Here is a 21,110-nt window from a genome sequence, read left to right on the forward strand (position 1 = left end):
CAGCCTGATCCACGCAGCCCGCGGCGCAGGGGGAGGGTCCTGGGCTCGGCAGCCGGCAGCAGAGCACTGCCCATTGCTTGCAGCTCCAGCCCCAGCCACAGGGGTTTTTTTCTCTCTTTCTTTCTTTTCCTCCTCTCCCTCTCTCTCTCGCTATGAATGGGTTTTGCTGTAAATTATAGCTTTGCACACATTCCCTGGGGCCGAGGAAAATAACCTCTGCTGAGCAGCCAGCCTGGATTGGTGACTGGCTCCCCCCCGCCGCCCCCCCAACCTCGCTCTCCGCTCCCTAATTGAAACCAAATGTGTAAGATGTAGGATTGTGGGATTTCTGGCCGGCTCCCAGGAATCCGCAGAATGCAAACGAGCTCCCAGAGGCATCTTGCATCAGCCCGGGAAAGTTTGCTCCTCGCCTGGCTCCCCCCCGGCCCCGGGCGAGGGGCAAGGAGCCTGCTCGCCGGCTTGCTGCGGCCGCCCGGCTCTGGTGAGTTGCTCTCGGGTACGCGGGGAGCCGTTTGCCACCCTCCCCCTCCCCGGGGTTTGGGGTGCTGGGGGATGTGGAGTCAGCTCTGCTTCGCCTCGGAGCCTGGGGCAGGGGCCGGGGTGCGGAGCCGTCCGGGAAGGCGCTGGGGCAGCGGCAGGGCTGCGTCTCCGCTCCGGGAGGTGACATCTGGCTCCATCTCTCCACTTTGCCCCCCACTGCCAGCGTTTCCCCCCGGTGCCTCCTGCCAGCCCAGCGTTTCCTGGTGTCCCTGCTCGGCTCCCGCCCGTGTGTCTCTTGGCAGAGCTGGCGGCGGTGCTGGCCAGCCAGGGAGGCCCTGCCGTCCCCAAGGTCCTCCAGCCGGGCACCAGGGCGCACACGGGAAAAGGGGGACACAGGACCTCTGCCGTGGTGCTGCTGAGCATCCTGCCTCTCGTCCCGGTTGTGGGTTCCCGGTTGCGGGTTCCCAGCCGTGCAGGGCAGCGGAGCGGTGCTGCGCAGCCCTGCGCCGTGGCGGGGCGATGCCAGGCGCCGTGGCAGGGTGGCACTGTGCGCCGTGGCACGGAGCGAGGAGCAAGGGCTGCAAGCTTTCAGCTGCTAAGGAGCTGCACCCACAAGACCACGTTGCCGGGTGCCACAGCCAGGGGCTGTGCTGCTGGCAGGTCTCTCAAGGACAGCTGGCAGCCACGGGGACGTACTGACAGCCGCAAGGAAGTGCCCGCTGCCCTCTGCGCCCTGCATGGCTGCGATGCCCTCAGCTGCAGCCTGCAGCTGGGGAGGTGCTTGCTGCTGCAGAAAATGGGGATACAGCCAGCCCAGAGAAGGTCTAAAATGGCATTTTTGGAGAGGTGAGGACTACAGGTCCCAGCATGCTGTACTGTGCTCCCACCGAGGCTGCGCCCGTGGCGTGGCATGCTGGGGGCTGTAGTGGCAGCTGGAGGGGGTCCTGAACCCCCTTACCAAAACACTGCATGCCTTGGGTCATGGTCTAGGGTCACAGGGAGCCTCTCACCACTGGGGGATGTTCTCTCCAGCGTGGCCTTGGCACGTCCCGACTGCCCACCCTCCCAGCTCATGGGCTCATGTGAGGATGGCAGCTCTGTGACAGGAGCCTTGGCAGACCCCTGTCCCGCACCTGGGTGTGCAGAGGGTTCAGGCTGCCGCTGTCGAGCCCCCCCTGTGCTCCCCACACGCGATGCTGCTCTGGTGTTGATGAGCCCTCTAGCCTGGCATCCACCTGGGAAGTGAGCTGGGGACTTGAGCAGCCAGCAGGGGCTGAGGGCGAGAGGGACCACAGCCTGGGTGGGGTTTGTTTCGAAACAAACCTGAGGTTCATTTGTTTTCCTGCTCATTCTCCCTGGCGATTTCAGCAGAATAAGAAGGAAGGGGGGAAAAACAAACAAACAAACCAACCAACCAGCAGCAGAAAAGCCAAGAGCAGGAGCTGAGGGAAGCTCCCGAAGGCAGGCGGCACCAGGGAGGAGCCGCGGAGGAACTTCTCCGCGCTGAAACTTTCCAGCGATCGAAAAGCTCTCAGCAAACATTTTCAGACAAAACATTGCGAAGCTATCTCTTTTGCAGGGCTGCTGGAACAAAAATGATTTCCAGCTGGGTTGCCAGCGCTGCTTGGCTCTGTTTGACTGCCTGTCCCTTAGCCCCCAGCCTGAGTCACCGTCTCCCTCCTGTCCCCCCTTCCCCAGCCCTGCTCCTCCCCTGAGGAGCTGCGAGCCCTTCGCGGCAGCTGAGCCAGGATCGTTTCCCTGTATTGGACTAAATGTAAATGACTTCCCTGTGGGACACTACAGCATCTGGCCTCCTGATGCTCGAAGAGTTTACTCAGCCTGGAAGAATAGGGGGGGAGGGGGCAGGAGGGGGTGTGGGGAAAGAAAGATCCCTGGATGGTTTTTTGTTGGAATGCAGGAGGAAATTGGGATTTTTAATGCTGGGGGAAGTGGCCATCACCAAACACAGCAGCCTCGTGTGCACCTCCCAGCCATGCAGCTGACATTCCTACTTGCAGCTGTGTTAGCTGCAGCCAACTAAACCTTCCCAGGAAGAAGAGGGGGAAAAAGGGGTGGGGGGGTGGGAAGGGTTGGGGGGGAAAAAAGGAGGGGGGGAGAAATGGGGGGTGGGGAAATCACCCTCACCCCCACTGTTGATTTGTACCTCCTGCAGAGCTTGTGGTGTTGAGCAGTGGTCCCTGGGCTTCCAGCCCCCAGGGTTTGCACTCCCCTTGGGTGCTGGCACGGCTCTGGCTGGGTCAAGCCCTGGTTTTGCCAGGGAGCAGGGCTAGATCCAGCCCCTCCCAGTGGGGCCCTGCAGCATGGGGGCATCCCCTGGGTTCAGGATGGGTTTGGGCTTTCTCTTGGTGGTGGAGAGTGTGGGTCCCCACATTAGGTAGATACAGGAACATCCTTGGTGTGGTGAAACTAGGTGGGATTCACCTCAGCACACAAGAGCAGCCAGGTCCTGTTTGGTCAGCAGCTGTGGTCCCTTTAACCCCCCAGGCTGTTCAAGCTGTTCCTGCAAAGGTTAATATGCAAGGAAAAGAGATGAAAATAGCCTTTTTTGATAAGAAAAAGAGAGGAGTGCTGGCTGTTCCAGCACAGCAAACGTCCCCTTGGCAAGTGAGGGAAGGGAGGTACCCAGGCAGTCTGTGGCAGCGCTGGTGATGTGTTAAGGGTGTCCCTGATGCCCTTCCTAGTATGGTGCCATGCCCCTTGGTGGCTCCCCAGAGGTATGTGGGTACAGCAGGAGCTGTTTGAGCTCTGAGGGTTCCTGGCAGCTCCTGGCAGCCAGGGGTTAGTCAGAGCCATGGCAGTGTCTGCTGGCAGTGTCTGCTGCCCTGCAAAGTGGCTCTGTGGCAGCGCTGACGCAGAGGGCAGGCACATCCCAGGGCTGGGCCCAGGAGCATCACCTCCTGCCATGGGCTGCACCCTGCTCTGTGAGGGTCCCAGAGCCCTGGAGCAGGCTGCCCAGAGAGGTTGTGGAGTCTCCTTCTCTGGAGACTTCCCAGCTCCATCTGGATGTGTTCTGTGTGCCCTGTGCTGGGTTCTATGCTCCTGCTCTGGCAGGGGGCTTGGACTGGATGATCTCCTGAGGCCCCTTCCAACTCCTAACATCCTCTGATCCTGTGACCCCTGCCAGCACCATCCCTTTGCCTCCCATTGCTGTAGCCAAATCCCCCATTGCCAAGACCCTTGGGTCCCCCCTAGCCCTCCCCCTGCTCCCCAGAGGGCAGTGGGTGCAAGCTGGCTCCCGTGCCCTCTGTCACACCTTTCTGTGCCACCCATGGCCCCGAGATCCTCTCTGCCATAGACAACTCTCCCGGTGAACAGGCTGCCAACCTCAGGCTGTTATCAGCTGTCCGGAGGCAGGGCAGCGCCGTGCCGTGCCACGCTGTGCCACGCTGTGCCACGCTGTGCCATGCTGTGCCATGCTGTGCCATGCTGTTATGTGTTCCATGCTGGGGTTGTGCAGTGTCTTGCTCTCCAAGCCATCCAGGGGTGGGCAGCCCAGCTGGAGCCCTTCTGCTCATCGGTGGAGCTGGATGGTGTCGGCCTCGAGCAGAGCCCTGGGAGCTTGATCTGGGTCCTGTAGCCATCTTCTGTGGCTGGCTCCAGGGATGCAGCAGGGCCACGTTACCTGCCTGTGCCAGAGCTGTGCTGGTGCAGCACTGTGATGCTGTGGCTCCTGAGGTGGGGGTGGTGGTGGTGGTGGTGGTGGAGGGGGTGGGGACACCAAGACCCCTTCGAGCACCATCACAAGTGTGAGGCTTGGAGCTCTGCTCCTCCTCAGGGGCTGAGGTGTGGCCATAGGCTCTCATGCTGGGGTAGCTCTCTCCTTCTCAACCAGCTACTCAAGCAGGATGAGCATTTCCACATGGCTCAGCTGCCTCAGCAGGATGGGCCCTGGCTCTGTCTCCACAGGACTGCTGACATGCCGGCCACCCCCAGACCAGCCCTGCTGCTGTTGCTGCTGCTGCATGTCCCACAGGCTGCAAGAGCCCAGGTCAACCCTGGTAAGTGAGATGGGAACCAGCTGACTGTAAAGAGCAGTGAGCTGTGCTTCCCTGAGCCATGCTCCTGCTAGGGTGTCCAAGCTTGGGCTTGCAGCACCTCTGCTGTCTGCAGGACTCCCCCAGCTCTGGGAGCAGGGTGGGATGGCCCCAGGGGCCCTGCCTGCCTGGGCACTCTGCTGTCCTGCACACAGCTTGGCCACCACCAGTGACCCAGAAGGCATCTTCTGTGTGCCACCTGTCCTGGCACCAGTGTGCTGGCAGGGCACTGGGGTATGGGCAGCACACTGCAACTGGAGCTCTGGGCTCTGAGTGGGGTCCTTCTCTGCTGGGGACTCCTCAAAGCTCGCTCAGGGTTTAGGCTGCGGTGTGCAGAGGGCAAGGTGCTGGGGCACCGCTTGCTGCTGCTGGGGCATGCTTGCTTTGGTGGTTTCACAGCAGACCAAGGCTGGCTTTAGTAAAGCATCTTGACTGGGTGCCTGGCCTCTGCTCAGAAACCACAACACTGCACTGCATGGCAGCAGGAGAAGTGTGCTGGAGTGGCTGTTTCTGCAGGGCTCAGCCCCCTCCTGTGCTGCAGGCATGGGCACAGAGTCAAGGCTCCTCCAGCGTGTCAGGGTTCCCCTGGGGAACCCCTGTGTCAAGTCCCTTCAAAGACTTCTTCCATTCATGGCATGGGTTGAATGGCTCTTCCCTGGAGCTTGCATGGGAAGCAACTCTGTTTCTCCTGCAGCCATCGAGGGCTGGGAGCATTGGCTTTGCCTGGACAGGGTGGTTCTTGTGTAGGGCAAAGGAGTTGGGCTGCCTTCACCTTTGGCAAGAATTCAGTGGGCATTTGGCACAGAGCATCACAACTGAGAGAGGTGGAGACAAGTAGGGATGCTCCTCACTGTGCCAGCGCTCATGGCACTTCGTGCTGGGACGTGGGCTCCTTGCCGGTGCAGCACCGGGCGGGAGCAGGAGGTGGCTCCAGCACCGCACCCGAGCCCTGGCGCTGCGGGGCAGGGTTTTGCTCGGCGCTCCAGCACCGCACCCGAGCCCTGGCGCTGCGGGGCAAGGGTTTGCTCGGCGCTCCAGCACCGCATCCGAGCCCTGGCGCTGCGGGGCAGGGGTTTGCTCGGCGCTCCAGCACCGCATCCGAGCCCTGGCGCTGCGGGGCAAGGGTTTGCTCGGCGCTCCAGCACCGCACCCGAGCCCTGGCGCTGCGGGGCAGGGGTTTGCTCGGCGCTCCAGCACCGCACCCGAGCCCTGGCGCTGCGGGGCAGGGGTTTGCTCGGGGCTCCAGCACCGCATCCGAGCCCTGGTCCTGGCGCTGCGGGGCAGGGGTTTGCTCGGCGCTCCAGCACCGCACCCGAGCCCTGGCGCTGCGGGGCAGGGGTTTGCTCGGCGCTCCAGCACCGCATCCGAGCCCTGGTCCTGGCGCTGCGGGGCAGGGGTTTGCTCGGGGCTCCGGCACCGCATCCGAGCCCTGGTCCTGGCGCTGCGGGGCAGGGGTTTGCTCGGCGCTCCAGCACCGCATCCGAGCCCTGGCGCTGCGGGGCAGGGGTTTGCTCGGGGCTCCAGCACCGCATCCGAGCCCTGGTCCTGGCGCTGCGGGGCAGGGGTTTGCTCGGCGCTCCAGCACTGCATCTGAGCCCTGGCGCTGCGGGGCAGGGGTTTGCTCGGCGCTCCAGCACTGCATCCTCTCCCTGGTCCTGGCGCTGCGGGGCAGGGGTTTGCTCGGCGCTCCAGCACCGCATCCGAGCCCTGGTCCTGGCGCTGCGGGGCAGGGGTTTGCTCGGGGCTCCGGCACCGCATCCGAGCCCTGGTCCTGGCGCTGCGGGGCAGGGGTTTGCTCGGGGCTCCAGCACCGCATCCGAGCCCTGGCGCTGCGGGGCAGGGGTTTGCTCGGCGCTCCAGCACCGCGTCCGAGCCCTGGCGCTGCGGGGCAGGGGTTTGCTCGGGGCTCCAGCACTGCATCCTCTCCCTGGTCCTGGCGCTGCGGGGCAGGGGTTTGCTCGGGGCTCCGTGCAGAGGGAGGGCTGCGGGCTGGAGCCGGCGGCCGGACGGTAAACACGGCCAGACAAGTCAGCCTTTCAGCAGCTCTCCTGGCAGCAGGGCGTGAAAAAATAACTCCGGGGAAGCGGGGTGGATGCGGTGCCGCTCGGGGACGCAGCCCAACTGCCACCCCAGGTACTTTTCCGCTCAGGGCCCAGGCAGGAGCGGTGCTGGCCATGAGCCGTGGGGCTGGCAGGGAGGGTGAGTGGCTGCCCTGTCACTTGTTCCCCCAGGCAGGTGGAGGGAGCAGCAGGGAGGCACGGAAGAGAACAGGTTGCTGCGGATAGGATTCTGGGGCAAGCGGCCTCTGGAAAGAGCCCTCTAGATGCCCCCACAGCAAGGGGCATAAGGACAACAGTGCCAGCCCTTGGGCTCTCCCTCCAGCACAGCTGAAACGCTGCCCAGCGAGGCCAAAGGGAGCTCTGGGGCTGGGGACTGGATGTGTCTAGCAGCTCTTGGAGCTTGGCCTCCCCTTGCTCCTCCTGGCTCTGCTTCCATCTGGGCTGGCATCTGTGCCTGCCCGGTGGCTCCGTTTGCCCAGGCAGGTGCCTGCCGGTGCAGGACCATCCCGTCACGCTTCACCCCTCCTCTGTAAGCCAGAGGCACGGCGAGTGCTGTGCCCGCGCTGGCCAGGCTGTGGTGCCCGCGGTGCTGCAGATGTGGTGGCTTGCTCCAGCCCGCTAGCGCCGTGCTGCATTTCAGCACCCATGCTGGCTGGGGAGGCGAGGAGGGGTGCCCGCTCAGCGCCCTGCCCGTCTCGTTGCAGCAGTGTGCCGGTACCCCTTGGGAATGTCGGGAGGGCACATCCCTGATGAGGACATCTCAGCCTCCAGCCAATGGTCAGAGTCCACAGCTGCCAAGTACGGCCGGTGAGTGCAGGAACCTTCCTGTGACAGCCACAGCAGGACCTGGCCTGCCACGGAGGGGCAAAGTCTGGAGAGGAGAAGGCTCCCAGGAGACCTTCTTATGGCCTTCCAGGATCTGCAGGGGGCTCCAAGAAAGCTGGGAAGGGACTTTTGAGGGTGCCAGGGAGGGATAGGACTGGGGGGGATGGAGCACAACTAGAAGTGGGGAGATTGAGATTGGCTGTGAGGAAGAAGTTGTTCCCCAGGAGGGTGGTGAGAGCCTGGCACAGGCTGCCCAGGGAGGTGGTGGCAGCCTCCTGCCTGGAGGTGTTTGCAGCCAGGCTGGAGGTGGCTGTGAGCAACCTGCTGCAGTGTGAGGTGTCCCTGGCCATGGCAGGGGGGCTGGAACTGGTTGATCCATGGGGTCCCTTCCAACCCTGAGAGTTCTGTGGTCCTATGAAAAGGGACATTGGGCTGGCTTTGGCCACCTGCTAACGGCTCCTCCGCTCTGGCTTCGCAGACTGGACTCCGAGGATGGTGATGGTGCCTGGTGCCCTGAAATCCCAGTGGAGCCTGACGACCTGAAGGAGTTCCTGCAGATTGACCTGCGTGCTCTGCACTTCATCACGCTGGTGGGCACCCAGGGACGCCACGCTGGGGGCCACGGCAACGAGTTTGTCCCCATGTATAAGATCAACTACAGCCGGGACGGCAGCCGCTGGATCTCCTGGAGGAACCGCCACGGCAGGCAGGTGAGGAGGTGCAAGGGGGCTGCGCCGGGGGGCCGATCCTGCCCAGCCCCACCACGCTTCTCTCTCCCCAGGTGCTGGATGGAAACACCAACCCTTACGACATTGTCCTCAAGGACCTGGAGCCGCCGCTCATCGCTCGCTTCGTGCGCTTCATCCCCGTCACTGACCACTCCATGAACGTCTGCCTGCGCGTGGAGCTCTATGGCTGCGTCTGGCTGGGTGGGTCCCGGGGTCCCCTGCCTGTCCCTGGGCCCCCAGAGCCCACCGGGGGGGGGCGTCTGTCCTGATGGGTGCTGTTTGTCCTGATGGGTGCTGTCTGTCCCACTGGGGGCAATCCCTGGGCTGGCAGGGGGCATTCCCCGGGCTGGCAGGGGGCATTCCCCGGGCTGGCAGGGGGCATTCCCGGGCTGGCAGGGGGCAATCCATGGCTGGCAGGGGGCAAGCCCGGGCTGGCTGGGGTCACCAGCAGTGAGGTGCCTGATGTGGGTGTCTGCTCACCCTTCCCTCCCCACAGATGGTCTGGTGTCCTACAACGCTCCGGCCGGGCAGCAGCTCGTCCTTCCCGGGGGCACTGTCATCTACCTGAATGACTCAGTGTATGATGGAGCATTTGGGTACAGGTGAGGACTGGGCAGGCTTGCACACGTTGTGGCTCTAGGAGGGGATGGCCTTGTTTCTTCCCTGCCTTTGCAGGCTGAAGTGATGATCCTCACCAGGCCAAGTACTTGGGGTCTCCCTGAAGCAGGGGGCATGGAGGGCTCTGGGAGGCTGCACCCCTCCTGAACTCCCCAGGGGCTGTGAGGAGCTGCTGGGCAGCAGGTGCTGGCAGGTGTGGCAGGTTTAGGCTGTGCCTAGCAATATTTTCCTCAGATCTGGAACAGAAAGTGATAGGATGTAAATAATTTACCACTGGATGTAAAAAGGAAAACAATGATATGGTCTAAATAATCATAGAACCACAGAGCTGTCAGGGCTGGAAGGGACCTCAAGGCTCAGCCAGCTCCAACCCCCTGCCATGGCCAGGGACACCTCACACCACAGCAGGTTGCTCACAGCCACCTCCAGCCTGGCTGCAAACACCTCCAGGCAGGAGGCTGCCACCACCTCCCTGGGCAACCTGTGCCAGGCTCTCACCACCCTCCTGGGGAACAACTTCTTCCTAACATTCAATCTCCCCCATCCCACTGGTCTGATATCTAACATAAAGGTAGTTGTGTAAACGAACTCTCTCTCTTTTCAGTCTCCTGCACTCCAGCAGATACTAACTGGTGGCTTCTGCTGGCTTGCTGACCTTGGCTGCCTTCTCGTTGTGGTTAAGTACTAACAAGCTACTCCTTGCTTTTCCCTGTTCTTCTCTTGTCCATTGTGCAGGGGGGAAGAAGAGGAAGGTATTGGTAAACCCCTGGTTTTGTCCAGGGGGGGTTACTTGTATCCTGGGCTGCAGCAGGAGAAGTGTGGCCAGCAGGGCCAGGGAGGGGATTCTGCCCCTCTGCTCCACTCTGCTGAGACCACAGCTGCAGCTCTGGGGCCAGGTCTGGAGCCTCTGTGCCAGGAAGGATCTGGAGGTGCTGGAAGGTGTCCAGAGAAGGGCCACGAGGATGAGCAGAGGGCTGGAGCTGCTCTGCTGTGAGCACAGACTGAGGGAGTTGGGGTGGTTCAGGCTGGAGAAGAGAAAGCTCTGAGGAGACCTCATTGTGGCCTTGCAGGATCTGCAGGGGGCTCCAAGAAAGCTGGGGAGGGACTTTTGAGGGTGTCAGGGAGGGATAGGACTGGGGGGGATGGAGCAAAACTAGAAATGGGGAGATTGAGATTGGCTGTGAGGAAGAAGTTGTTCCCCATGAGGGTGGTGAGAGCCTGGCACAGGCTGCCCAGGGAGGTGGTGGCAGCCTCCTGCCTGGAGGTGTTTGCAGCCAGGCTGGAGGTGGCTGTGAGCAACCTGCTGTGGTGTGAGGTGTCCCTGGCCATGGCAGGGGGTTGGAGCTGGCTGAGCCTTGAGGTCCCTTCCAGCCCTGGCACTGCTGTGACTCCTCAGTTGTGAATATTGTATGTTCTGTGCACATTCATTGCATTTCCTATTTTAGCTCGTCCTTTTGGCTTGTGAACAGAGCTTCATTTGCTTTCCATCTGAGCTGCTCTGGCAGTTTTGTGCTGGGGGGGGGGGTTGGGGGTGGCATTTCCCACCCACCCCAGCAGGTCGGTGAGACTCACGCTCCCTCCCCCCCTTCCCCTGCACCTCCAGCATGACCGAGGGCCTGGGCCAGCTGACTGACGGCGTGTCAGGGCTGGATGACTTCACGCAGACCCACGAGTACCACGTCTGGCCGGGCTACGACTACGTGGGCTGGCGGAACGAGAGCACCGCCGGCGGCTACGTGGAGATCACCTTCGAGTTCGACCGCATCAGGAACTTCACTGCCATGAAGGTCTGCGTGCCCCACCCGCCGTTCCCCTTCCCCCTCCTCCTCTCCCCTGTCCCCTCTCCCCCTTCTCTCCCTTCCCCCCTTCCCCCCTTGCCCCCTTCCCCCCTTCCCCCCTTCCCCCCTTCCCCCCTTCCCCCCTTCCCCCCTTCCCCCCTTCCCCCCTTCCCCCCTTGCCCCCTTGCCCCCTTGCCCCTTGCCCCCTTGCCCCCTTGCCCCCTTCCCCCCTTGCCCCCTTCCCCCCTTGCCCCCTTCTCCCTTGTCCCCTTCTCCCTTCCCCCCTTGCCCCCTTCTCCCTTCCCCCCTCGCCCCCTTCTCTTCTCCCCTGCCCCCTTCTCTTCTCCCCTGCCCCCTTCTCTTTTCCCCTGCCCCCTCCCCCTCTCCCCTGCCCCCTCCCCCTCTCCCCTGCCCCCTCCCCCTCTCCCCTGCCTCCCTTCTCCCCTCTCCCCTGCCTCCCTTCTCCCCTCTCCCCTGCCTCCCTTCTCCCCTCTCCCCTGCCTCCCCTCTCCCCTCTCCCCTGCCTCCCCTCTCCCCTCTCCCCTGCCTCCCCTCTCCCCTCTCCCCTGCCTCCCCTCTCCCCTCTCCCCTGCCTCCCCTCTCCCCTCCCCTCTCCTCTCTCCCTTCCTCTCTCCCCGGCCGCCCCTCCCGCCCCCGGCGGCGGCTGGGCTGACCGGGCTGCCGCGCAGGTCCACTGCAACAACCTCTTCGCCAAAGGGGTGAAGATCTTCAGGGAGGTGCAGTGCTACTTCCGCGCCGACGGCAGCGAGTGGGAGCCGGGCGCCGTCTCCTCGGCGCTGGTGCTGGACGACGTGAACCCCAGCGCCCGCTTCGTCACCGTGCCCCTGCTGCACCGCATGGCCAGCGCCATCAAGTGCCAGTACTACTTCGCTGACACCTGGATGATGTTCAGTGAGATCACCTTCCAGTCGGGTATCTGTCAACACAAGTCCCCTGGGGGCCAGACCCTCCTGGAGGGTTTGGGGTTTTTTTTGAGGAGGGAGTGGGGCTGTGAAACATCTCTGTGTCCCCCCCCCCCAAACCTTGATGGTCTCCTCTTCTCCCTTGCCAGATGCAGCCATGTACAACAACTCAATGCCCCCCCCCGAGATGCCCATGGTCCCCACCACTTACGGTAAGGCATCAGAAAGCACATCACCCTGAGCTGGAGGGGGAGACCCAGATCCTGGGCTGCATCAAGAGGAGTGTGGCCAGCAGAGCCAGGGAGGTTCTCCTGCCCCTCTGCTCTCCCTGCTGAGACCTCCCCTGGAATATTGCATCCAGCTCTGGGTGCCTCAGTTCAGAAGGGACAGGGATCTGCTGGAGAGGGTCCAGGGGAGGCTACCAGGATGATTAGGGGACTGCAGCACTGCCTGGGGAGGAGAGGCTGAGAGCCCTGGGGCTGTTCAGTCTGGAGAGGAGAAGACTGAGAGGGATCTGATCAATGTCTATCAATAGCTGAGGGCTGGGGGTCAGGAGGGAGGGGACAGGCTCTGCTCACTTGCTCCCTGGGATAGGACAAGTGGCAGTGGATGGAAACTCCAGCACAGGAGGTTCCAGCTCAGCATGAGGAGGAACCTCTGCACTGGGAGGATCCCAGAGCCCAGGAGCAGGCTGCCCAGAGAGGTTGTGGAGTCTCCTCTGGAGCCTTCCCAGCCCCATCTGGATGTGTTCTTGTGTGCCCTGTGCTGGGTTCTGTGGCCCTGCTCTGGCAGGGGGTTGGACTCAAGGATCTTCAGCGGTCCCTTCCAACCCCTGGCATCCTGTGATCTGATGAAGGAGATGGGTGAGGGCTCTCCCCACACCCCAGTGTAATTGGCTCTTGCTGTCACCTTCTCTGGGCAGACCCCACGCTCAAGATAGACGACAGCAACACACGCATCCTGATCGGGTGCCTGGTAGCCATCATCTTCATCCTGGTAGCCATCATCGTCATCATACTGTGGAGGCAGTTCTGGCAGAAGATGCTGGAGAAGGTGGGCGAGTGTGGGGTGGCTGGTGGGGTGTCCCCAGGCAATGGGCTCATCTTGGGCAGGTCCTGCTGAGAGTTCAGCACAGGGAGAGGAGCTCTCTGTGGGGGCTGATGCTCGCTTCCCCTCGTCGGGAAGGCTGTGTTTTACACCCATCTCCCAGGCAAGAGGATTTAGCTGAGCAGGGTGGTTGAGTCTGGGACCTTCTGTCCTGAGGCTGGGCTGGGGAAGAGGAGAGCCCAAGGGAATGTTACTACAGCCCCCAGCTAACTGAGGGCAATCACAGAGCCAAGCTCGCCTCCACAGAGGCAGGCACCGGAGGGGGAGGACGTGAGGACAAATGTCTTCCTGAGGCAGGACCAGTAGCCCTGGGACAGGGCACCATAGAGTGGCACTGAGGGCTGGAGCCCACCACGGTGCCAGGGAGCCACAGAGCACAGGAGACCCCACCCCGCGGTGCTGCGAGGAGCCCTGCCTCAGCTCCTCCTCACGCCGCTCCCGCAGGCGTCCCGGCGGATGCTGGACGACGAGATGACCGTCAGCCTCTCGCTGCCCAGCGAGTCCAGCATGTTCAACCAGCACCACTCCTCCTCCTCCAGCGAGCAGGAGTCCAGCTCCACCTACGACCGCATCTACCCCCTGGGCCCCGACTACCAGGAGCCCTCTCGCCTGATCCGCAAGCTGCCCGAGTTCAGCCCGGGAGAGGACGACACAGGTGAGGGCTGGGATGCTGCTCAGCTGGGGCTGTGCAGTCTGGAGAGGAGAAGGCTCCCAGGAGACCTCATTGTGGCCTTCCAGGATCTGCAGGGGGCTCCAAGAAAGCTGGGGAGGGACTTCTGAGGGTGTCAGGGAGGGATAGGACTGGGGGGATGGAGCAAAACTAGAAATGGGGAGATTGAGATTGGCTGTGAGGAAGAAGTTGTTCCCCAGGAGGGTGGTGAGAGCCTGGCACAGGCTGCCCAGGGAGGTGGTGGAAGCCTCCTGCCTGGAGGTGTTTGCAGCCAGGCTGGAGGTGGCTGTGAGCAACCTGCTGTGGTGTGAGGTGTCCCTGGCCATGGCAGGGGGGTTGGGACTGGCTGAGCCTTGAGGTCCCTTCCAACCCTGACAACTCTGTGATCCTATGATTCTATGCACTGCATGCTTAGAACCATCTACCCTGCACGGAGCCTGCTGCAGCCCCCTCTCCTCAGCCCCAGCTTTTGGCTGGTCTGCAAACATTCTGGCAGAGGGGTGGGAGGGAGTTTGCCCAAGTGCCTGCACACCCTGCACCCGGGAGCTGTCAGCGGTGCCCGCCGCTAGGCTGGGCTGTGTCCGCGCCGCGGCGCTGGGCGTGCTCCGGCATCTCTTCCCCGGTGACGCAGAGGCTGGGCACCGATCCCATCTGGATGCATCCCTGTGCAACCTGTGCTGGATTCTGTGGTCCTGCTTTGGCAGGGGGGTTGGACTCGATCTTCAGAGGTCCCTTCCAACCCCCAACATCTTCTGATCCCTGCTCAAGTGCCGCTTGTGGGTGATGGGGAAGGAGCAGAGCAGTGCACAGGCGCTCGGCCATGCCCGGGCAGCGCGGTGGCTCTGGGCACGACAGAGAAGCCTGTGGCTGGAGCATGAGCAAGCCCTGGGAAGCAGAGGGTGCAGAGCAGGACACCCATGGCAGGACTGGCTCTGCTGTGCCCCCTAGGCTGCAGTGGCCCCACGAAGCCATCCCTGGCCAGTGTCCCTGAGGGCGTCCCCCACTACGCCGAGGCCGACATCGTGAACCTGCAGGGCGTGACGGGCGGCAACACCTACTCGGTGCCAGCCCTCACCATGGACCTGCTCTCTGGCAAGGATGTGGCTGTCGAGGAGTTCCCCAGGAAGCTGCTGAGCTTCAAGGAGAAGCTGGGGGAAGGCCAGTTCGGGGAGGTGAGTGGGAGCTGGACCTGCTTCTGTCCGGGCTTGGGTGAGACTTCCCAGCTGGCAGGCCTGGGGAGAGGCTGTCAGCTGGTGGAGGTAGTGGGTGCTGCTTCCCACATTGCAGGTTCACCTCTGTGAAGTGGAAGGGATGGAGAAGTTTGCAGGCAAGGACTTTGCCCTGGAAGGCTTGGATGCCAGCTCCAACTGTCCTGTGCTGGTGGCTGTGAAGATGCTGCGAGCAGATGCCAACAAGAATGCCAGGTATGGGGCTCGGGGTGGGGGGTGCACATCTCCCAGCATCGCCCCTCACATAGTCTGTGTTGGAAGAAATTCTTCACCCTCAGACACTGGCACAGGTTGCCCAGGGAGGTGGTGGAAGCCTCAGCCCTGGAGGGTTTTAAAGCCAGGCTGGATGTGGCTGTGAGCAACCTGATGGCAGAGGGGTTGGAACTGGCTGATCCTTGAGGTCCCTTCCAACCCTAACAATTCTATGGTTCTGTATGGAGCCCCTCAAGGAGAGCCAGGATGCTTGGAAAGCATTCCCAGTCTCCAGCAGCCCTGTGCTTGCTGCAGCTGCGAGGACCACATGCCTGGGCTGTCTGGGCAGCTGCAGTTCAGGACTCTTGGGCCTTGCTGGTCCTAACCCCAGTGCCCACTGAGATCCCCCCACAGCTGTGTACAGATCAGCCCTGTTCATGGACCCCCACCCCTGGGGACAGGACCTGTGTGTCCCCCCGGGAGGCTTTGGGTGGGTGGGTGTCATGTCTGACTGGTCCCTGTGCGCCCCCACATCTCTCTGGGTCCATCTACCCACTGAGATCCCCCCACAGCTGTGTACAGATCAGCCCTGTTCATGGACCCCCCCCCCTGGGGACAGGACCTGTGTGCCCCCCCGGGAGGCTTTGGGTGGGTGGGTGTCATGTCTGACTGGTCCCTGTGCACCCCCACATCTCTCTGGGTCCATCTACCCACTGAGATCCCCCCACAGCTGTGTACAGATCAGCCCTGTTCATGGACCCCCACCCCTGGGCACAGGACCTGTGTGCCCCCCCGGGAGGCTTTGGGTGGGTGGGTGCCACGCCCGGCTGGCCCCCGTGCGCCCCCACGCCCCTCTGGGTCCGTCTGTCCGAGCTGTGTGGTTTCTGTCCCGGCAAGGAATGATTTTCTGAAGGAAATCAAGATCATGTCGCGGCTGAAGGACCCCAACATCATCCGGCTGCTGGCGGTGTGCATCGCGGACGACCCCCTCTGCATGATCACCGAGTACATGGAGAACGGAGACCTCAACCAGTTCCTGTCCCGCCAGCAGGCAGCCAGCCCCGCTGCCAGCCACGCACCCACCGTCAGGTAGCGCTGCCAGCCAGGCGGGCGAGGCTGGGCACAGCTGCCTGCTCTGGGCACCCTTCCTGGCGGGGCAGGCACCCGCTGCCTGCTGTCCTCCCTGGAGTGGCCTGGGTCAGGAGCAGTGTGGCCAGCAGGGGTAGGGAGGTCATTCTGCCCTGTGCTCAGCACTGCTTAGGCCACACCTGGAGTCCTGTGTCCAGTTCTGGGCTCCTCAATTCAAGAAAGATGTTGAGCTGCTGGAAGGTGTCCAGAGAAGGGCAAGGAAGCTGGGGAGGGGTCTGGGGCACAGCCCTGGGAGGAGAGGCTGAGGGAGCTGGGGTTGCTTAGCCTGCAGAAGAGGAGGCTCAGGGGAGACCTTCTTGCTCTCTGCAACTCCCTGAAGGGAGGTTGGAGCCAGGTGGGGGTTGGTCTCTTCTCCCAAGCAGGCAAGCAGCACCAGAACAAGAGGACACAGTCTCAAGCTGTGCCAGGGGAGGTTTAGGCTGGAGGTGAGGAAAAAGTTCTTCCCAGACAGAGAAATTGCCCTTTGGAGGTGGTGGAGTCACCATCCCTGGAGGTGTTCAGGAAGAGACTGGCTGGGGCACTCAGTGCCATGGTCTGGTTGATCAGTTAGGGTTGGGTGATTGGTTGGACTTGGTGATCTTGGAGGTCTCTCCCAACCTGGTTGATGCAGTGATGATTCTGTGACTCGGTCCTCTCTTGTTCCCCGCTGGCAGCTACAGGGACCTGCGGTTCATGGCCACCCAGATCGCCTCGGGCATGAAGTACCTCTCCTCCCTCAACTTCGTGCACCGCGACCTGGCCACACGCAACTGCCTGGTGGGCAAGCAGTACACCATCAAGATTGCCGACTTTGGCATGAGCAGGAACCTCTACAGTGGGGACTACTACCGCATCCAGGGGCGGGCAGTGCTCCCCATCCGCTGGATGTCCTGGGAGAGCATCCTGCTGGTATGCAGGGGCTGGGGTCCCCTGGCGGAGGCTGCTCGCTGCCTCTGTGGCTCGTGCCGAGGGGTCAGGGAAGGCTCTTGTCCCGGGAGCCTGGGTTTGGGGAGAAGCACACAGGAAGCAGGAATGGGAGCAGCTTCTCAAGGTGGAGTGGGGATGCTGTGGTGATCTTTTGGTGTCCCTGCCTGTGAGTGGGGTGCTTGATGTTTTCTCCTGGCCACAGTCAGACCTGGAAGAGGGAGCACTGATCTTTGCAGGGAGCTGGGTCTTTACTAAGCCCCAGCTCTCAGAGCAGTCACTGCAGTCTGGACCTGGAGTTCACCAGGCTCTGGCCCAGGGAGAGGGGAGATCTGCAGGACCACCTTCCCCTGCAACCCCTCCAGGCCCATATTTGGAAGCTGAAGCCTCCAGAAAGAGGTTTTGTCCTGGGTACACAGGGTTTGTAAAGCAAGATAGGTTCTGCATCTGGGTTGGGGCAATCCCAAGCACTTATATAGGGCTGGGCAGGGACTGGCTTGAGAGCAGCCCTGAAGAAAAGGACCTCGGGGTGCTGGGGGAGGAGAAGCTCAGCAGGAGCCAGCAGGGAGCACTGGCAGCCCAGAGAGCCAAGCAGAGCCTGGGCTGCAGCAAGAGAAGTGTGGCCAGCAGGGCCAGGGAGGGGATTCTGCCCCTCTGCTCCACTCTGCTGAGACCGCAGCTGGAGCTCTGGGGCCAGCTCTGGAGCCTCTGTGCCAGGAAGGATCTGGAGGTGCTGGAAGGTGTCCAGAGAAGGGCCATGAGGGGGAGCAGATGGCTGGAGCTGCTCTGCTGTGAGCACAGACTGAGAGAGTTGGGGTTGTGCAGTCTGGAGAGGAGAAGGCTCCCAGGAGACCTCATTGTGGCCTTGCAGGATCTGCAGGGGGCTCCAAGAAAGCTGGGGAGGGACTTTTGAGGGTGTCAGGGAGGGATAGGACTGGGGGGGATGGAGCAAAACTAGAAATGGGGAGATGGAGATTGGATGTGAGGAAGAAGTTGCCCAGGAGGGTGGTGAGAGCCTGGCACAGGCTGCCCAGGGAGGTGGTGGAAGCCTCCTGCCTGGAGGTGTTTGCAGCCAGGCTGGAGGTGGCTGTGAGCAACCTGCTGTGGTGTGAGGTGTCCCTGGCCATGGCAGGGGGTTGGAGCTGGCTGAGCCTTGAGGTCCCTTCCAAGACTGACAGTTCTGTGATTCTATGATAAGAGAAGGCAGTGCCCAAGTCTGACCCCACTCTGCTGCCTCTGGCCAGGGCAAGTTCACGACAGCCAGCGACGTGTGGGCGTTCGGGGTGACGCTGTGGGAGACCTTCACGCTGTGCCGGGAGCAGCCCTACTCCCAGCTCTCTGACGAGCAGGTCATCGAGAACACAGGAGAGTTCTTCCGGGACCAGGGCCGCCAGGTAGGGCAGCATGGGATGGGACAGGATGGGATGGGATGGAATGGGGTGGGACAGGACAGGCAGTGGTATGCTGGGGCACCAGGGACCAGGGGAAAGGCTTTGAGTTGACCAGACAGGGAGGTTGGCTATGGGAGTATTTTAGGGCAGGAATCCCTCTGGGAAGGCATCCTGGTGAAGAGCCAAATGTGGCAAACTAGAAATGGGTAGATTCAGGTTGGATGTCAGGAAGAAGTTGTTCCCTGTGAGGGTGGTGAGAGACTGGCACAGGTTGCCCAGGGAGGTGGTGGAAGCCTCATCCCTGGAGCTGTTTGAGGCCAGGCTGGAGGTGGCTGTGAGCAACCTGCTGTAGTGTGAGGTGTCCCTGGCCATGGCACCAGGGTTGGAACTGGCTGAGCCTCGAGGTCCCTTCCAACCCTGACAATTCTGATTCTATGATTTTATGTAGCCCAAGGCACTGCTTGCCTCTCCAGTGTTTGTTCCAGCCTGGAGCTAAGAGCAAGTGTCCCCAGCTCCCCATTGTGCTGGCTGGGGATCCCCTTGCCTCTGAGCACTTGGCAGCACAGCCCCCGCTTGCGCTGGAGCACAGAGCAATGGGCTTCCTCGGGAGTGGTTTGCTTTTTGCTTTTCATGGCAGTAACTCTCTTCCTTTGTCATCTTTGCCTTTTGTTTTGAAGATCTACCTTCCCCAGCCTGCACTTTGCCCTGACTCAGTGTATAAGCTAATGCTCAGCTGCTGGAGGCGGGACACTAAAGACCGTCCCTCCTTCCAGGACATCCATCGCCTTCTCCAGGAGTCAGCCAGTGAAGAATGACCTTTTGCTTGCCCCTAGTCTGGTCCCCGTTCCTCCCCAGCCCCCGAGGAGCCCTGTATGCAAACCAAAGCCACTTCACTCGGACTTAGCAACCACACCCAGGCAGCTGGTCTTGTTCTCATTGTACAGTGAAGCCTCAGAGAAAACCCCGAGGGCAGCACGAAGAGCCGCGCACGGCGTGGGACAACTCGGACCTCCTGCTGGCTGGCTGACCCCAGCCCAGGAGCGTTATGGGCTGAGACAAGGGTTATTTATTGATGCAGCTTGCTCTTGATGACAATGATCAGGACAGAGCAGCTTCTCCCCCCTGACCAAAGGGGAGGAACATCAACTGGACTCTTCTCTGTGAGGAAGCTCCCAGCCCGAGTGCAAGGCAGGCGCCTGGGGGAAAGGATGCGTGCAGGTTATGTGCCTGCTGGAACCAGGAGCACCCAGCAGCCACTACCTGCTCAAGGAGGTGCTGGGAGTAGCCACTAGCTCATAGTGGGCTGTGCAATTACAAGGCAAACCCAGGACCTCTCTGGACATTTTGGGCTTTGGACAAGCTGTACTGGATGGGCAGGAGGTCCCATCCCTGCTGGCCAGACCCCCTTATAGTGCTCTCAGCTCTTTGCCCAGCTGCTGGAGTGGGCAGCTGCTGCCAGCCAGGGAGGAGTGAGCGTGCCACCCCAGTAAGACTGTGTTGAGAGGGCCTCCTCTCACCAGCCACAGCCACTCCAGAGCTGCTCAGCTGCCCCTGAAGTGCACTTTGGATGCCCTGTGGGTGCTGCGCAGCAGCCAGCAGCAGGATGTTGGCACCATTAAGCTCCAAAGGGACATCTGCAGGTCCTCCTCTCCCGGGGTTAACCTGCATCTTCAGCTGTCATGAGAGGAATGCACATAGAGCTTTCAACAGCTGCTGCCCAATGCCCAAGCCTGCAGCAGCCTGTGGGCATGGAGCAGCAGGCACCCTGGCTCTGCCTGGCTCTGTGCCCGGGGATCACAGCTCAGCTAGAGCACTTGGGCTGGGTTCTGCTGCCCCTAGCATCCTAGGGGCAGTCTGGCACCAGGCCGTCATCCCAGCAGCTCCATGAGCAAACTGGGCAGGTGCCAAAGCTGTGTGCCTCCAGGAGGCCTGGCAGGTTCTGCCATCGTGCCTCCGAATTGGATCCTCCTGCAGCTGGACGGGAGGGACTTTGTGCTCGGAGGGGTCACAGGGAGCCCTCCCTACTTGTGTATGCATTAGTTCAGCACCACCAAGTCACGCGTGGCACAGTTTCTAGTTCACTATTGCTAAGAGATACATGTATTCAGTAGATGCACCTAGGCATAGGGGCAAACCCGCTGAAGAGACACTTGCTACGTGAATCTGCCTGCCTGCTTTCCTTGTAGCACCTCAGAAATCATCTCGCCTCCTCCAGGGGCACTGCTGGGAGCCCAGCCCGGAGCTGGCCGCTCGGGGGGGAGGAGCTCGGGGGCTGCACCGTGTGTGGGGGCTGCACCGTGTGTGGGGGCTGCACCGTGTGTGGGGGCTGCACCGTGTGTGGGGGCTGCACCGTGTGTGGGGGCTGCACCGTGTGCTCGCAGGTGCTGCGTCGGGAGAGCTTGGTGGACCACAGGCAGGTAACAGCGGCGTAGGAGAAGGAGGAAGGATGCTTAAGGGACCCCCTTGGCTGACCCACACCAGCTGCCCATCTCCTTGGGTGATAAGGAGGGTGCTCTAAGGCTCAGCATCTCTGTCAGGACATGTCCACTGGCAGAAACCGAGGTGGGACAGCAAGCCTGGGAGATGGGAGGGCAGGGGTAGGGGCGTGTGCTCTGGTTTGCCTGCCCGTGGTCCTGCTGGCTGTCAGAGGTCTTGCCGGTGCTGACCATGTAGCCTGTGGCAGCATGGTTCTCCGGGGCCGAGCCCGGAGCGAGGACAAGCTTTATGTCACATAATTGGTACCTGCCTGCCTCTGCCCTGGGATACACTGCTCAGGATTTCTTATGTCACCTCCCAGCCCTTCCTCAATGAGCAGGGAGCTGAGAGCACCGGGCCGGGCAGGGACCAGTCTGCCCCATGTGCACCAGAGTTCCCACCGACCCGAGCCCCTGGGCACTCTGCACAAGGGGTGCATGCCCACGGGTGAAACAGTGTCTTGGGGCACTGGGTGTGCCCATCCCCTGCTCCAGCTGCCACGCTGCCCCCACCACGAGTACGGCTGC

At 62.0% G+C, this 21,110-nt stretch overlaps 1 protein-coding gene across 1 annotated transcript; it reads left to right on the top strand.

Annotated features, from left to right (window-relative positions):
* The first annotated feature begins 354 nt into the window (after positions 1 to 354).
* Positions 355 to 19,987, top strand: DDR2 (discoidin domain receptor tyrosine kinase 2). The gene is made up of 17 exons (XM_054165436.1): positions 355 to 467; positions 4,408 to 4,499; positions 7,300 to 7,402; positions 7,899 to 8,130; positions 8,202 to 8,349; positions 8,645 to 8,750; positions 10,370 to 10,553; positions 11,234 to 11,477; positions 11,617 to 11,679; positions 12,390 to 12,520; positions 13,019 to 13,229; positions 14,193 to 14,416; positions 14,532 to 14,668; positions 15,563 to 15,754; positions 16,468 to 16,702; positions 17,962 to 18,111; positions 18,786 to 19,987. The coding sequence occupies exons 1-17, from the start codon at positions 355 to 357 to the stop codon at positions 18,921 to 18,923; spliced, it is 2,703 nt and encodes a 900-aa protein (XP_054021411.1). The 3' UTR covers positions 18,924 to 19,987.
* The last annotated feature ends 1,123 nt before the right edge of the window (positions 19,988 to 21,110 follow it).

The sequence above is a fragment of the Dryobates pubescens genome, chromosome 11, assembly GCF_014839835.1.
Source record: "Dryobates pubescens isolate bDryPub1 chromosome 11, bDryPub1.pri, whole genome shotgun sequence".
Lineage (NCBI taxonomy): Eukaryota > Metazoa > Chordata > Aves > Piciformes > Picidae > Dryobates > Dryobates pubescens.